This window comes from Malania oleifera, chromosome 7 (assembly GCF_029873635.1).
Source record: "Malania oleifera isolate guangnan ecotype guangnan chromosome 7, ASM2987363v1, whole genome shotgun sequence".
Classification (NCBI taxonomy): Eukaryota; Viridiplantae; Streptophyta; class Magnoliopsida; order Santalales; family Ximeniaceae; genus Malania; species Malania oleifera.
The window spans coordinates 4,470,827-4,488,301 of NC_080423.1; the positions used below are offsets into that span (position 1 = coordinate 4,470,827).

The window sequence follows — 17,475 nt, forward strand, 5'->3', positions numbered from 1 at the left end:
AAAAAGTATTTCTCGAATTATTTAGAGAAGAAAAAAAATATTCCTTTTGTCATTGTAATATTATTAGTGACGTAAATTAATCCTTATGTACTTTTTTATTATGTATTTATGATTTTGAACATTGTTATAGCTTTACATTTTTAATGCTTATCAAATTAGAGTAATTTTTTTAAGTCAATACTTTTTCATGAGTGATTCAAAACGATCCCAACCGGGTAACAATCTCCCGATCTTCTAAGGTGATGTTCCATAGTGCATTTTATTAAGGAAAGGTAGGAGACACTGAACATCTAAATTAGAATAGGTGTTTTTAAATAGGAAAAAAAAAATCAATGGTGTCTGAGATACTTCAGAGATTGAACTAATCTATTAGAATAATAGATTTGTCCCTCCATCCTTCTTCACTTCAAGTATTAAGGTATAATTTCATATGGAAACCTCTCAATGCTCAAATTTTGACAATTTTAACTAGAAGAGTCTTGAATTTACCACCTAAACGTTTATTTTTTGAGAGCATGTCATTTCTATTTTTAAAATAGGTGTTTTACTTTCAATCAACAAAAAATAGGTCTCAATGAAAATTTTCTGTTTAGATTGGTCCCTCATTACTAATAAATTTGTTTGAATACATTAAACTATTTTGATGACTACAAAATTCTCCACCCATTTACTTTGAGGAGAGAGACAATGAAATAACTTGTATGGACTTCCAATTTGTACAAGATGAGTCCACATAAAATGATATTTTGATCATTCTTACCAAACATTATTTAATTTGATAATTTGACTAAAAATTGAAATGATATGAACTTATTTTGTTTATTGCCATTCCAACTAATTGTTTAATTAATTTGGAATCAATCTTAATCTTTTTTTGACACATATCGACCGATATCTTTGTTATATTGCTTAATACTCTACATGCATCATTTCATTTCTATCTTTAGCGTGCATATTGATGCATTTAACCTCATATTATCACATAATTTGGTTTTGATGTTGAGCTTATCATATTCAAAACTGCTTTTATTTTGATTCTATTCTGGTCACACTTGGAATGTATGCTTAAAATGGAAATTAAGGAATAGGGGTTTGAAATAACAGAGAGTGATTTTTAAGGGTTTCGGATATCTTCATTAAAATTCACATTGGAGATATGGGAATGGCAATTTGGAATCAATCCTCAAGTCCTACTAGGGTTTAAGCTTCAAAACATTGGTATTTTCAAAAATTTCGAGAAACAATTTCATGGGAAAGTCTGGGGTTTTCGATGCTCGAAAATTCCGGTTTTGTTATCTAGCAACGTGGGAATCAAATTCTAGAGCCCTGTTCTGCATAAAGTTTATGATAATGCAAGATGAAGTTGGTTGAACTGAAACAGAATAGTGATTCTAATTCTTTGGTGATTGTAGTGATCTCCCTGCATCACACTAGAAACCTATGAGTGATCCTGTAAAACATTGGACTTACTAAATTCAGATGGAGCTTTTAAGTATGTTCCTTCATGCCATCACTGAGAACAAACTGAACTAGCAAACTACTACATTTACAAGGCAAGGAATTAAGTTCAGCTTTTATGACTTCAAGTTTAAATGTAAATGCATAACAATAAGCAAATAATTTCAGGACATGCTAAAATTGCAGAAGGTTGAACAAAACAGAAGTGGCCCTTGCACCCAAATCTCCAATGGAAATGCATGGAGAAACTTCAATAAGATCGCCGAAGGAGGTATTTTCGCTAATTTTTAAATTAACAAATCAGGTTATATGACAAAACCTGGAATGCTACTATGTTCCACCCAAACACAGATGATTACATCAGACTTTGCACCATCTAAGAGGGATGAGTTCACTGAAATTTTGGCAGCAGCAAGAGCATTTGATCACATCGACAAGGATATATGAATTCACAGACCATGGAACCATCTGCTGCATCCAAAGAGCTTCCAGCATTATAAGGAAGCCAGGTAATGGCATTGGAACAATCATTAAGTCTGTTGAGTATTATTGCAAGCCTGTAGATGTCTAGTAATGGCTCTTCCTGTCGAAGAAAACATTAGACATTACCTCACAAATGCTCGTTCAACAACTCCGAATAAAAAGAAATTCCATCACAGTTATGTGCTAGCAATGTTGCTGAACCAATAAATCTTAGCTGCTAAGCTGAAGTCCAACTCCAGGGTCACTTAATCAATGGAAAACACTCGATTTCAGAAAATCTTGCTTAAACTTAATCTCTGGTGCCTTCTGTCCTATCAGAAATTAAATAAGCTGTGTAATATCATTTTTGCATGAATTATAAATGGTATGAGTGTGAGACATCTATGTCTACACATTTGAAATTATGTAGTGCTACCAGGTTACTCAACAGAAAATGACATTTTTTATATTTGGACGAGCCAGTTTCCCTGCTTATGGAGAATGATTTAGACCATTTAGTACAAGCTTTTTGTTTATTAGTTTGACTTCAGTTGCATGAAGCAGCATCAGAACCTGGATCTTAATTTCCTTTATAACAGATGAAGCCCAACATTATAAACTACAAGCACTTGAAATGTTTCAAGAAGAAAACTTCCTAAGAATGTTAATTGTTCATTATTGACCAATCAAATGGACCATATACCCAAACAGCAAGTTTCTTTTTCTGCAAGACAATAGGAAAAGACAAATTGAAAATATTGAGAATAATAATTGAAAATCTACATCGCGATGGACTTTCAGAGACTACAAGTACCGTGACTGCCAGAAGCTCAAGGATTTAATAATACTGAACATCCTCCACAAAAATCATAGTCAGGCATCTATCCTCATTGTTTTTGTCTATGTTCTTTTCTAATTGGCCAAAATAACAAATTTCTTTCAAAAAGTGAGCATTAACCTCAAATAATCTGGGGTGAGGCAGAAGTGTCAGTGTTAAAGTGCAGGAAAAATTGTCTTCTGAATTCTGGGCCTTTACAAACCTTTCTGCTCAAACAAGATTCCCTCATAAGACAGTAACTGTCTTCTGGATCTCATAAAAATGCAGGGAGGGTGTGGGGGGAGACCTTCACCCTGTTTTTATAAAAATGGATGGAGCAAAAAGAGTTCGGCCTTCGATTAGAAGTTTTGATCTCATGTCGTATTTTTCCAGCTAATCCTATTGACAAGGAAATATATGCTGAAAACCTCTCTCTTTTGTTTGGGTTAGCACCATAAATTCAACACAATCAAACTCTGGATTGATTTAGAAGGCTGGCAAGCTTTCCCCTTGTTCTCCCAGGAGAGCCCCACAATCAGCTAGCACAACATCTTAACCATGGCTTACATCAGCTCAAAAACTGCTTCCACAGGCAGTAAGTTTTTCAAGAAATTAAACAAAACACAATTTTCACTACTATGTCCATGAGACTCTTTAGGTTTTCAGCTTCCAAGGCTACAGATAAGGCCTTAGAAGACATTCCTTGAGTTGACAAACAGCAGAATTTAAGTTCAATTATACCTTATTTTACCTCTATCAGCATAATCTTTAAATCATGAACTTCAGCCAACTTCATTTCACTCCAAGTATGTGATGCAAAACAAAAAGGGGAAAGGGAGGGGAGATAGAGAAATATTATCCTAGGGCATATAATAACAAATGAATTCATACTTCAAATCACCTTTTACAATCCTACTACAGGTGCATATACACAGGAACATTAGACATGAAGATAGGAAGTGACGCAAAAACGAAACCTGAGACATTAAAAATAGGAAATAAATTAATCCTATTTAGATGATTGTTCAATCTTATTTGGGTCTTTGACTTGGGTCTTTCTTTTAGGAGGTAAACCAGCATTCTTCTCTTTTGGGGATCCTGTGGTGGAGAATGTCGGTAACAGGCTAGACTGTTAGAAAAAAGATCCTTTATTTCCTTATAGGGGATTGCAACACATTTATTAATGCTTGCTTTCAAGTATTCCCATTTACTTTTTGTCCCCTTTTAGAATTCTTGTTGGGGTTGCTGAAAGATTGACAAGGATGATCGAGATTTTCATGGTTTGGTACGAGTGAGGACAGGAGGGATCATTTAGTTAGTTGGCAGTGGCTAGTTTCGATGTACTAACATTTCAGTGATGAATGAAGCACAAATGTTATGGAGCTATGCAATGGAGAGAGGATGCATTTACCAGTGACTTGAAAATGTGGTTGTCAGAAAGGATATTGGCAGGCAAAGGAATTTTGTTGCCTTGTAGGAAAGGCCTTAGAAAAGCATTATGAATGGTTTTAATTCTTTTGATAAGATGAGCTTTAGAGTGGAAGAAGGAAAATAAATAAGATTTTAGAAAAATAGTTAATGTGGGACAACTCTATAATGAATGTTCTCCAAGACCTATATTCCAATCCATGCCTCAAAATGCCTGGGAAAAATGCTACTTATTGTAAGACGGGTACAGATGACCTAAGCTGAACTTAAAAGGATAAATTTTCATGATTGAAATTTGGAAAGTTCAACCTTGCATGGATGGCACAGGGTACATTTCCCCAAGAGTATCCAAAATTCCTCCACCATACCAACATACAGCATGGTTACATGGATCATCCATATGCATGCAAAGATCCATGGACATTCTTGCAGAAACAAATATACATGCAAAAGTGAGAGAGATCATACCAACTCTTAAGCATATATACGCACTTCACAAAATAAAGATGGGTAATGGCACTGCATGCAATAAGTTAATGGATGTGATAGTTGGTGGAAATGAGAGTTAGGTGTAAGTAATTCAATGAAATTAAGAGGATAAGAAGTTACCTACTAAGTGGCAGGTTCTCTATTGTTCTTTTGAGTAATAAAGACAAGAGTTGGGTGTGAGTTTGTAATACATCAACAATTGCATAGCGGACAATGCACATAAACCTCTTAGAAAATTAAATTAGATGGCACAAACAATAGCTTGTGCAGAAAGACCAGTCCAGGGCAACCATAGGAGACTGAGGATGGGTTCATCAAATTTATGAAACAACTTCCTAGTGTGTATCACAAAGCAAACCTACTAAAAGGATGTCCAAGTAAAAAATTTATTTATTGAGATAAGAAAAAAAAACAAAAAAACAGACAAGATCAATGTTCACTGTGGGTTATAATTGGCAAACCTTGGGATAAACAACTCGAGGTGTTTGGGAAGCCAGCAAATACATTCGAGTAGGATTTTGTTAAATATGAGAAGTTTGCAATCGGAGGTAAAGCAGGCACCCGTTCACCTTTCTTCAATAGTTCTTGCAAGTTAAGCCTCTGCAAAGTCAAGACAACCCTGGACTCCTTCCAGGTGAAGGCAAGCAATCCATCATGAATCACATAGAGTGAACCAGGCTTTGAGCCAGGATATCTGAAACCATACCCATTAGCAATGCCCTCCCCTACAAAAGCACACTTCACATCCACGGGGAGGGATTCTCCATCAGTAACCCAAGGGAATGGATCTGGCGAAGGCTCATCAACATTCGCTATAAACATTGCTGATCCATTTGGATGCAGAACATAATGAGTACCTTCTAATATTTTGGTTGCAATTAGAATTTTTTGCCGCTCCAACTCTTCATAAGAGAGCAAAAGAAAGAAAAGAGCCTTCCCAGGCTTGTCTTCAGTAGGCCTCCCAGGTGGCCAACCAAATGTTCCTCCCCATAAACCAGCATACTCTTGACCCACATCCGGCACCCGCATGGGCAACTTGTAAAGGGCGAATCGACTATCGTGCATGTTTGGCCATGCTCGATAAGAAGATAACTTCACAGTAGAGGCATGTAAGGTAAGTCCAATTGTATCGCCTGACCTCAGAAACTCCTGAAGCTGTGCAAGCTTATTCTCACTGCTTGAAGCACCGTTCTTCAGACTTGTACGACGAACATTGATTGGGTCAGACTTCCCAAGAATCTGTTTAAGGCCATTCCGAAAATACACTCCAATCGTTTTCCTTTTAGCACACTGTGAGCGACTGTTGTCACCACTGATTGAATTTCGAAAACCACTCGACTGGTCAAATTTCTTCCTGATCTCACTCAATTCCAATAGGGTAGGATCAGAAGGTGGTTCTGGAGCTGCCTCCAGATCAGTTTTACCCCCACCAATCTTATACATTTGCAAAAGCAACAACCTGCGTTCAGATAAGAGCTCAACATCTTTCTTAAATTTCTCCTCATCGTTCCTCAATCGAGGAAATAAAGGCCCATTTGCCAAATCGGGCACCTTCAGACGAACTTGACTAGTAACAATATCAAGCAGCTTCCTTCTGTCGCCAAAAGCCAACCGGCTGAAGGGCACTATCGACACAATCTGTCCTATCATCCTTTGTGATCTCGAAAGCCCACTATCCGATCGACAAACTCTTCTTGATGGCTCGCCATCTGTATGGTGAGAGCCTTTACTATGAACCAATTTTACCACATTTCTGTGTTGCCTAGGCTCAACCTCAAGCAACAGCACATTGCATGTCTTGTCAACCTGTTTGACCAAACCAGGATAGAAGTAGTTAATCTCATTCTCCCTTCCATGTAGGAAAAATGCAGTAGAGCCATCAAATCCACCAAAAATTTCAAACACGGGCGCCCATAAAATGGGGCCATCTTCGATCCCCAATGGCCCAAGCTCCTGCGGGATGATCCGGCAACCAACAATGGAAACGAAACCCGGCATGACATAAACGACATTGCCAAGCTCTGGATTCTGGTGAACCCATATTCCAATTAATGGCTGAACGCTAACTAGAAAGCGGCAAAGCGCCTTGTAAGACGAAACTCCCTGCCGCCACTCAATCATGTCTCGAAGGGGAAGAACCCCTACCATATCACATTGGGTGAACCACACCTTATCGGAGGTTGCAACGCCGTAGAGGCTCCGACAGCACAGGCTGAGATTACAGATATCCCTCGGCAAGAGGGACCGAGAGATGATTGCCAATATGTCATCCGGCAGAGATAGAATCAAGCTCGAGCCGCAAGGATCCGACGGCATCATAATCGACCCCCAAATATGCGTTTCTACGGCACGAATCGAACAACACTCCGCATCTACAACACGAACCACTATGTACTAAAACAAACATCAAAATTAACAAAAATCACATATAAAAAATCGCCTTCCGAAACCCACGAAACCCTTTTCTCAAATCAGTAATGAATGACTCCAGGCCTGGAAATCAAACTACTCATCTTCAAAATCTTCAATTTTTGCACCTATAAAGCACTCACGGTAAATTTAGGATACAGTAGGTCAAGTCTTCTCCAGTGAATCAAAGTTCAAAACCCTTTTGCTTTCTCTCCCACCAATGAAATTGCAGAGGAAAAAAAAAAGGAAAATAAAAGGTGAAGATAAACGGTACTACCTTCAACAGCATCCATTATTTCAATTTTGTCATTTGGGTCCGTCCACCGCCGTGCCAGCCAACCAATCCTGAAAAGAGCTTGGAAAGTAGCAGCCCAGTACCGGAATCCATCAGGCTGTCACCGTAGTTTCCCTGTGCTCCATCGTTCTTCTGAGGGGGGCCATGACTCGACGTTTGAAACGAAACTGAATTGGTTTGGAAGAAATAAATAATTGAGAGGATTTGCAGTGATGACTGATGAGTGGTCAAAAAAGGCTTTTGGGGATTTTTGATTTTTTTTTTTTTGTTTTAAATTTTGTTCTAGGAACTGGCGTGTGGTTAGGAGAGAATTTTCAATTTTGTGTCTGCGTTCCACGTGTCTCCTATTTTTCAAAACCATTTTTGTGTGCGTAAACTAAAATATAATGTGATTCTATTAAAGGAGATGTGTGCATTATTCCTTTTTTTTTTTTTTTTTTGGATTCATCTGGGTATCCACAACCGTCAACGACGTCCGTTTTACGGTCCGTCCCACCGGTCATGACTAATCCCACGCCCATGGATCCGGCCCCACATCACCACGAGGAAGGCAAACCAGGAGCTCAGGGGAAGAATCGAACCCGGGTGGCGCATTGCTGACCTCGTGAGAGGCACACCCAGAATCCGCTCGACCACTTGAGCTACGCCCTGGGGGCATGTGTGCATTATTCCTTTACCATGAAGAAAGATTACAAACTAGTGTCTCACAGACATGACGCGGTGGAAAGGTATCAACACGTAAGAAGGAGTATCGAAGGTTCAATTTCAGATAAATATACTCACGGATCCAGTGGTATCTATGGATGGTAAGAATTTACTATGTGAGTCAACGGACACCGTGAATAGTGAGAGTTCGCTATGTGAACCAGCGGGGATCTTGGATGGTGAAATTTTTCTATGAGTCAGCGGGGACCTTGGATAGTAATGGAGATGTGTCCCGGGGGTCAAGTTAGCCGAACTTCCAGCTGATGCACGGAAGCCGTATCCGCATTCCGGACTTTACCTGATCAGCGATACCTAGGGAGAGAACGTTAATCTGTTGGTTTGGTGCCGCACCAGGGAGTCTGAAGAGCTTGTTAGTGGCTGGAGTTCCTATGTAATAAAAAAAAAAAAAAAAAAAGATTGCAAACTAGTGATTTTGGGATGATTATATTTTGAGATTTTATGTTTAACTAAAGAGGGTGTGTAATAAATAAAAAAAAAATTTGTTTAATGTAAATTTAGAATACCTTCTACCAAAAAAAAAAATTAAAAATGCAACTTTATAATTAAAAATTTTCAAGAACCATTTTTTTTTTGGAGGGGTCAATTGGATTTGCAAGGTCCACTTTTAAAATTTTTTTCAAAGGAATTGTCTTTGTCTTGTCTTAAATTTCTTTTCATTTTTTAAAGATATATTTTAATATTTAAATTTGACTTTTGTTTATTAATTCTTCGTTGATTATAAGCAAACATTTAATAAAAAATAAGTGAAATGACTACAAAACTTAAAATAAGATCAAAATGAAATTTATAAGTGGCAAAACGAGTCGAAACCCAATGGGTGACCCGTCACCCGTCTGTTTAAACTGGAGTTGGGTTTAATACAAGTTGACCCGTTGATGACCCGACTCATTTATTAAGCGGGTTAGGTGAGTTCGGGTCAGATTTATGACCCATTTTAAAATAAAATGAATGAGTTTTTTTTTTAAATATATATGTTATTTTATATAAAATGTTTACAAAATTTTAAAATAATAAATTATATTTTTTAAACGAGTGACCCAGTGTGTGACCCGTTTATTAAACGGGTGGGTTTGAGTTTATATAGTAGTCACCTGTTAATAAATTGGTCAACCCGAACCTAAACCCATTTAATTCCTACTTGTTTATGACCCACTCGAACCTAACCCGTTTTGTCACCCCTAATGAAATTTATAATAATTCTAAAGATTTGAAAATGGTGAAATTCATTCAAAAAATTACTTTGTACTGCTTTTTTAGAGTTTTCCATCTACCATGGGAATGTTCTTGGAGAATTAAAAGTGATTTTCTAGTATAATATTTGAATGTAATTATTATAGTTAATTTCCATGATTTATTGCAATATTTTTTAAAAATTATATTTTTATACATTTTATTATTTTAAGTGTATTCTAAACTTATTACAATATTTTTAAAATTTTATAGCCAATATAAAGGTTTTTTAACTCGTTTATCTTAATTTTTTTGTAAAAAAAAATGTTAGCTCCTAGAACGCCTTGCCAAAGCCTCATATGCCTCACGGTCATCACCAACCACAATGTCATGAGGTTTAAGTTCTCATAGCACGCCTTAATACTATGATAGCGCATGAAGTCGGTCATGACACGTAATTCAAATATGTTAGTTAATCTTACGAGTGTGTAAATAAATTATAACATGCACCACACAACAAATGACATACACGAGGCAATAGTTTTGTGTAAGAAGCACCTTTCAACTTATTCTTATTCAATATATTTGAAAGAACACCATGGCACATTCCCTCATATTGTCACATGTCACCCATGTCTCATATTTATGTAGTTCACACCCAATTGTGCAAAGTCAACAATTGTCAACCCCAACTACTTAGGTTGAGATAGACAATCGGCATTTGTCAACAAAGTATAATCGACTGTCTCTTCAAATATATGGCTAGAAACATTGCATATCAACCCATGAGTTATCATTTCAAATAAGCTTGCATGTTAGCTTTTGACGGAAAAATAATCAATTAACCATCATGTTTGATCAACATGTCAACACCACAACTTTTGTCATTAACACTGCACATAGTTTGTTGGTCGCACCTTGTGTCATGCATGATTACTCTTTAATAATGACTTATCCCTCAAATCCAAGCAAGCACCGTGTCAATAAGATACTTGACACGTACCTAAGCTAACCATTTAACCATGTCAACCGAAACCAGCAAATGCAGCAACTCTGTCAAAAACCGTGCACGACCATGTTCATGTCTAACCATGACGAGTAAATCACGTGTTCCCACATTAGCAACATAAAGTGTTTTTAATTTACTAAATGCCACAAGATAACCCATGAAAGACTATCTATTCTTATTGCCTTGGCATATGAGTTAACAACTCCATATACCTTGTCATGACAATGGTAATCAAGGGCTAGACACACAACCACGAGCCCTACCATGACCCTTTATTTGTTTACTAATGCATTATTTATTTACCATGAAGAAAGATTGAAACTAGCTGGTGCTTTTTTAGGGGTTGAAATTGTAATGATTATATTTTGTAGATCTAATATACACTTGGCAAAAAGAAAAAAGAAAAAGCACACCTTAGTGAAAATTTTCAAGAACCACACTTTTTTTTTTTTTTTTTTTTGGGAAGGGTCAACATTTAGGAGGTCGACTTTTAAATTTTTTTCAAAAAGAGTAATCTAGCACTTATTTTTATTTTTTCATTTTTAAGATGTGTTTTAATAATTAAAATTGACTTTTGTATATTAAATCATCATTCATTATATACTGACATTTTATTAAAACAAGTCAAATGGTTACAAAACTTAAAATATAAGCAAAATAAATTTTCTAATAATTATAGAGATTTGAAAATGGTCAAATTCATTCAAAGAATTACATTTTACTGTGTTTTTTTTTTTTTTCATGAATCGTAGGAAGTTCCTAGAAAATCAAAAGTGATTTTAAAATATAATATGTGAATATAATTATTACAATTAATTTATATGATTTATTGTAATGATTTGTTAAAATTATATTATTGGACATTTTGTTATTTTAATTGTATTTTTTAACTATTATATGATTCAAGGATGGAGATGGGCATGAGCTTAATATGCTTTATAATTTATTATAATTTTTAAAATATTAACCAAACTAGTGACTAGTTTTCAACTATTGTTTTTGGATTTTATTTCCATGATCAACCTTTATTTTCTTTTTTGGAATACTTAAAATGCCAATTCGTCAAATGGAAAGTTGAGAAGGTAACTATATGTTTTAACCAACTTTTACCAAATAAATTTTAACCTTCTTAAATGACGACTTAAGTATCAAATTCTAAACTTTTTACGATATCTTTTAAATTTATAGTTAATAAAGGTTTTTTAACTTGTTTATCTTCAATTTTTTTTTTTTAATGTTGACTCCCAATACACCTTGTCAAGGCCTCATACCTCATGATCATCACAAACTACAATGTCCCGGGGTTTAAGTTCCCATAGTACATTTTAACATTGAAATAACACCAAGTCTAACTTGGTTAAGAGATTGTTTAGAACCACTTATGCATGAGTGCTTTTCAAAAAAGTGTCGAATTTAACCCCATTTGGGAGCACTTTAAAAAAAGTACTTACAATATTATTTCTTAAAATAAGTTAGGGGTAGCCATGGCAAAATGGGTTGAAACTTGGCAGGTGATATGTGATATGCCCATTTAAATCGGGTTCGAGTTTAGTAGAAGGTGACTTATTTATAAACGGATCAATCTAAACCCGACCCGTTTAATAAACGAGTTAGGTGCGTTTGGGTTGGGTACCCGTTGGATGACCATTTAATTTGATATATATATTGTAGTGATTCAATTAAAATTAAAAAATAAAAATAAAAAAATAATCAATTAATTAATAAAAGAAAGAAAATAAGGAAAGGGAAGATAAAAAAAAGGGATTTCAACAGACTTTGTCGATGAATCCCTTGTGTTCGTCGATGAAGGCCCTTCAGTGGTTCGTTGCCAAATTTTAGAGCATCGTCGATGAAGAGATCCAGAACGATCGAAAAAGTAAGACACTGACTGGTTTGTTATTCTGATCTTTGGGATGACTAATATTTCCGCAGGATGGGAAAGTGCTATTATGTCTGAAGAACTAGCCAAGTCAGGGCTTAGACAACCCAATATCAATCTAGAACAAATTTAACTTGTGTAAAATTATCATAAAACATAAACAAAGATTTCTGATGTAGAGGTTCGTCCTTTGGACGCAACTGCAGAGCATAGTTATTGAAACAAATAATAATAATTGAATATATGAAAAGCTTTTAAAAGCTTACTTCATAAATTTCTTGATAAACTTTATTTACATGACAGAAATTCCTAGGGATGAAAGATTTGAGAGGAGAGGGAGAAGAGATATTTGGGTGAAGCTCGAGGCGTCTTAGATTCTTACTAAAGAATCCCCAAATTGATGCGAGTTCCAAATGAAATTGAACTCCTTATTTATAGACTCAAATGCTCGGACTTCAAACACTTTGAAATCCGGTATGAGGTAGTGCGGGTGCTCATTGGGCCCCATTATCCACTAAATCAACACGAAAATCTTACAAAACATATGAGCCAACACAAAAAATAAAAAATTTTAAGAAAATGTGACAGCACATGGACGGCTGCATTTGTGTGGAGATCCACCACCTTAACTTAAAAGACTCAATAAAAAATAATAAAATATACAATCCTCACACCAAATAGTGAGCAGGCGCAAAAGTCTTCAAATTTCTTTTGAATAAAGGGACAGTTGGAGCAAACTTTTGATAAAGTGGCCGCTTCTTTTGACAAATGAGTAAAGTGATCTAACTGCTTTTGATAATTCTGGCGAGAAGTCATTTTCTTGAAACAAGTTTTTTCGAGGAAACTTCCTTTCGGTCTTTCTCAATAAATTTATACCAAGCATCAATGTCTGACCCGAGGTAATTGAAATCAACGGCCTTGGGTGAAACTTGGTCTTCTGATGAATCAGAGTCGTCTGATTTCAATTGAGTAATCATCTTAAGTAATTTCTCTTTTGCAGAGGATTTTGACTTCCTTGATGATACTGTTGACATAGTATCATCTTCTTCGTAAACCTTCTTCTTTTTGTCTTTTGATAATGGAGCTTCAGGAGTAAGAGACTGAGCTAACTAGGCCCTTACTTTTCCCTCTGACATAGTAAATTTCTCCCACCATCTAACTTTGAAAATTCTCCGTATGGTTTCGAAGTAAAGATATGAACTTTCTTCTCGATGAACTATTGTAAGAACCCGAACCGTGAGATGTGGGTTTATTATGTAAAAGAGGGGTAAGAATGAAATTTTGCAGAATTTTTCGATGAGACCATAATTCGTCGACGAAGGTAGAAGGTATCTCGTCGACGAAATTTAGAGATTCATCAGCGAGGAAAAGCCGAAAGGCGGAAGTTGGAAATATCAGGATTTGTCGACGAAATTTCTTTCTCGTCGACAAAATCCCTGAAGACTTCGTCAACGAGAAACACCAACTCGTTGACAAAATCCCTCGAGTCAAAGGCCTATAAAAGATCTTTTGGGCGTTGCTTAGTTGCTAAGTTTGGAAATCCTCTCTCTCTCTCTCTAAGATTCGAAGCTCTCTCTCTCTCTCTACTCGATTGCTTCACCATTTGTCGCCGGAATCGCAAATCCAAAGTTACTGCGAGGATCAGTGAAGGATTCTCTACGTTTCTAGCAAATCGGAATCTCGTTTCGAAGGATTTCGAGTTCGGGCTAAAATCGAGGTAAGACTCGGTTTTCATTTCTAATTCGGTATATATGTAGTGGTACGAATTGTAAGCATGTATTGTACTGTGGTTTGTAGGTTTTTGAGTCTCAGTTCATAGTTTTGAGGACCGTAGAGTTTGTAGTTGGATTTTGGGTTAAGGTAAGGGGATTCTATTTATATCAGTCCATTTTTGAAATCAGGGTTGGTAAGCTTATAGGCTACGATTGTATGTATGTTTTGGTTACTTATTTGGGGAAATCTATCAGGTAAAAATACAGGATTTTCGGGTTACAGTTTTCCGAAAAAATTGGGGATTTTGGGTATCATCTCTACTTTGTTTGAAAAACTTTTGGTTATGCTAAAACTGTATTTTTGAGGTGACCGTAATCCATATTTGCATAAACTGTATACTTGAAATTGTAAATGATATGATTTGCCGTAAACCAAATAAGTGTGGTATGTATGGATGTATGGATTTGTTCCAGGTATTTGTAAAATAGTTATGTGGCGGCTAATTACCGTACGCTGAAATGTATAGGAATGTGAGTTCAAAAATGATTATAGGGATTTGTAAAATAGCCATGTATTGGTTAACTATCATGGGCAAGAGTGGCTGGCTCTATATCGGGGGTGTGAAATATCACCAGTATGTTTCGGCTGGTCACCAAAGGGTGTGTTCTACACCGTATGTAGCAATGTAATCACTGTGGGCCTGAGTTGTCGCAGCGTAGTTGTGCATGTGGCAATGTAATCATGGTGAGACTAGGTGACCTTGTGTAGTTGCGTATGTGGCAATGTAATCACTGTGGGCCTAGGTCATCACTTCGTAGTTGCATATGTAGCAATGTAATCGCTGTGAGACTAGGTGACCTTGTGTAGTTGCGTATGGAGCAATGCAATCACTATTGGGCCTCGGTCGTCGCAACGTAGTTGCGTATGTAGCAATGTAATCACTGTAAGACGACGAGGTGACCTTGTGTAGTTGCGAACTAGTGTGACGACACTAACCGTATGTTTTGGGTATCGTATGTACTGGAATGGCTTTTGTGAGAATACTTGAACTGTATGTATATGTATGAAACTGTATGGAAATGTTTCGAAATGTATCGTATTTTATAGTGTTATGAAGTATGTAAAATAACACTAGTATGCCACATATTGATATAACCTATTTTCTCCCTTACTGAGAGGTGTCTCACACCGAATATATACAAATGTTTTTCAGGTCCTTCAGGTAACCGAAACTAGCATCCTAGCATCTGGAAGCGGGGAGTGTCATTTAGCTACTACTAGTGCCTGGTAGGTACGAGTTCTTGTAACTGGGTTGTCGTGATGGATTTTGTAGACGCCCGTAGTATGTATGGTATTCATAAGGATGTATATCCTTGTATGGCATATACTCTGGTATGGTACCGTTTATGTATAGAAAGACCATATTTCGCTGCGTATTTTGATGAGTGGATGTTTATGTGTATGTAAATGGGACATCCGTTCACCCCACGGTGTCGGACCCTCTTTGTATGTTGTATCATGTATGTTTTTATTGATACAAAGACAGGTTAGGTTACTAAATTCACACCTGGGACCCACTCACGGGTTCGGGGCGTGACAGATTGGTATGAGAGCTAACAAGGTTGTTAGGTCTTGTAGACTTGGTTAGAAGTATTGATCTTTACATACCAGAGTATAGGATGTAGGAAATGGGTAGTGTTGGTCAAGGGTTGTTATGATGCTAGATCGGGATGTGTCGGCAGTATTCCGTGTTTTTCTTGGAATGACGATTCCAGTAAAGGCAAGGCAGACCATTAATGGATTCATATCGGTGTGACGGGATAAGCTTGGACCTGTGAGAGTAATAGTTGTAATGATTAGGTCTATGATTGTAATAATTGCGTACGATATAGGAATTCTAACCGATTCCTATTCTGTTTTCAGAATAGAGCCCAAGGATAATAACTTGGAGAGTGGCTTCGAGGAGACGGCAAGCGATGAGTCTCCTTCTATGTCTTGTGGTTTGGTGAGACAGGTGATCAGAGAGATTGGGCGGAGTGTTAGGAGATGCGAGAGCTATCCTACTGATGCGGGGTGTACCATTGAGAGGTTCACATGCATGCACCCTCCGACATTTATAGGAGAACCTGATCTGATAGTGGCGGAGGACTAGATTGAGAAGACCGAGAGGATTTTGGGAGTCCTCCACTGCACTGAGAAGCAGAAGGTCTTGTACGCTACCTTCCAGTTGACTAGGGAGGCAGGGCGATGGTGGACAGCGGTGAGCCTGCTTGAGAGGCAGAGAGCCAATCCATCTGATATGACGTGGGGCCGCTTCAAAGAGTTATTTTTCGAGAGATACTTTTCGGTCTCCACTCAGGATGCGAAGGCTGATGAGTTTTCGGGCCTGATACAGGGTACTTTGACGGTGTAGAAGTATGCTGCCAGATTTATTGAGTTGTCTTGATCATGCCGTACTTGGTTCCAAATAAGCATGAGAAAACTCGGAGGTTTGAGAGGGGTCTGAGGAAAGACATCCGCCGTCTTGTGGGGATGCTACAAATCCGTGAGTTCTCTGTCCTGGTGGATAAAGGCACCATAGTTGAGACCGACCTTCGGGGAGATGAGGTGGTGCAGGTTCAGGGGAAGAGGCCAGTATCTTCTGGACCTCATAGTGGGCATCGGCAGAGTCAGTGGAAGAAGAAGAAGAATTACGGCTCTGGTTATCGGCAGAACATCGAGCGGTTGAGTTTTCAGGGGGATCCATCCTTCGTACCATGCGCCAAATGCCATAAATGGCATGATGGCGAATGTCAGCCATTCTAAGGTGTTTTCTACAATTGTGGCAAGTCAGACCACATGGCTAAGAGCTGTCAGGAACCGAGGAGGATTATGCCTGCACAAAGCCAGAACCGTGGGAGTAATCAGATGCCTCGAGGGAACCATCCGGCAACCACGACTCTGGCAAGAGTATAGTCACTTACTCCAGCAGATGCGGAACACGCTGGGAACGTGGTGACAGGTACCATATTATTGCTTTCGAATAGAGCTGTTGTTTTATTTGATTCGGGGGCAACTCATTCGTTCATATCTGCTAGTTTTGTGAAGTTGTGTGGGGTTGAGACCCAACTTTTGGATGAATGTTTGGCTGTGGCTACGCCAATCAGGAATATAACGATCTGTAGTAGGATGTTTGGAAACTGCCCAGTAGTGATTCAAGAGAGATTGCTACCGGCGAATCTTGTAGTATACGACATGTCGGGTTTTGACATCATACTGGGGATGGATTGGTTGTTCTCCAGCTATGCAATGATTGATTGTCATAAGAAGGTAGTGGTGTTCAGACCTCCTGGGGAGCAGGAGTATGAGTTTGTGGGATTGTACGTGCGTTTGATGCCACAAATTTTGTCGGCACTATAGGCGAGAAGGCTACTCTTGGATAAATGTCAGGGGTACCTAGCTTGTATGAAGGAACCGCCATGGGATGAGTTGAGACTCAAGGACATTCGGGTGGTCAGTGAGTTCCCGAATGTGTTTCCAGAGGATTTACCCGATTTACCTTCCGATCGTGAGGTGGAGCTTGCGATAGAGTTGCTGCCTGGTAAGGCACTAATCTCTAGAGCTCCGTACCGGATGACTCT

The 17,475-nt window shown here is 37.8% G+C and overlaps 1 protein-coding gene across 3 annotated transcripts; it reads right to left on the reverse strand.

Annotated features, from left to right (window-relative positions):
• Positions 1–1,545: 1,545 nt before the first annotated feature.
• Positions 1,546–7,717, reverse strand: LOC131160642 (F-box protein At5g39450). 3 transcript variants are annotated; one of them, XM_058116493.1, is made up of 3 exons: positions 7,341–7,717; positions 5,116–7,026; positions 1,546–2,041 (listed from the first exon to the last, which is right to left on the reverse strand). In XM_058116493.1, the coding sequence occupies exons 1-3, from the start codon at positions 7,354–7,356 to the stop codon at positions 1,989–1,991; spliced, it is 1,980 nt and encodes a 659-aa protein (XP_057972476.1). In that variant the 5' UTR covers positions 7,357–7,717; the 3' UTR covers positions 1,546–1,988. The 3 variants fall into 3 exon arrangements, with proteins under 3 accessions (XP_057972476.1, XP_057972477.1, XP_057972475.1); XM_058116494.1 differs by having other exon boundaries at positions 5,116–7,191; positions 7,341–7,618; XM_058116492.1 differs by having other exon boundaries at positions 5,116–7,048; positions 7,341–7,614.
• Between the last annotated feature and the right edge of the window lie 9,758 nt (positions 7,718–17,475).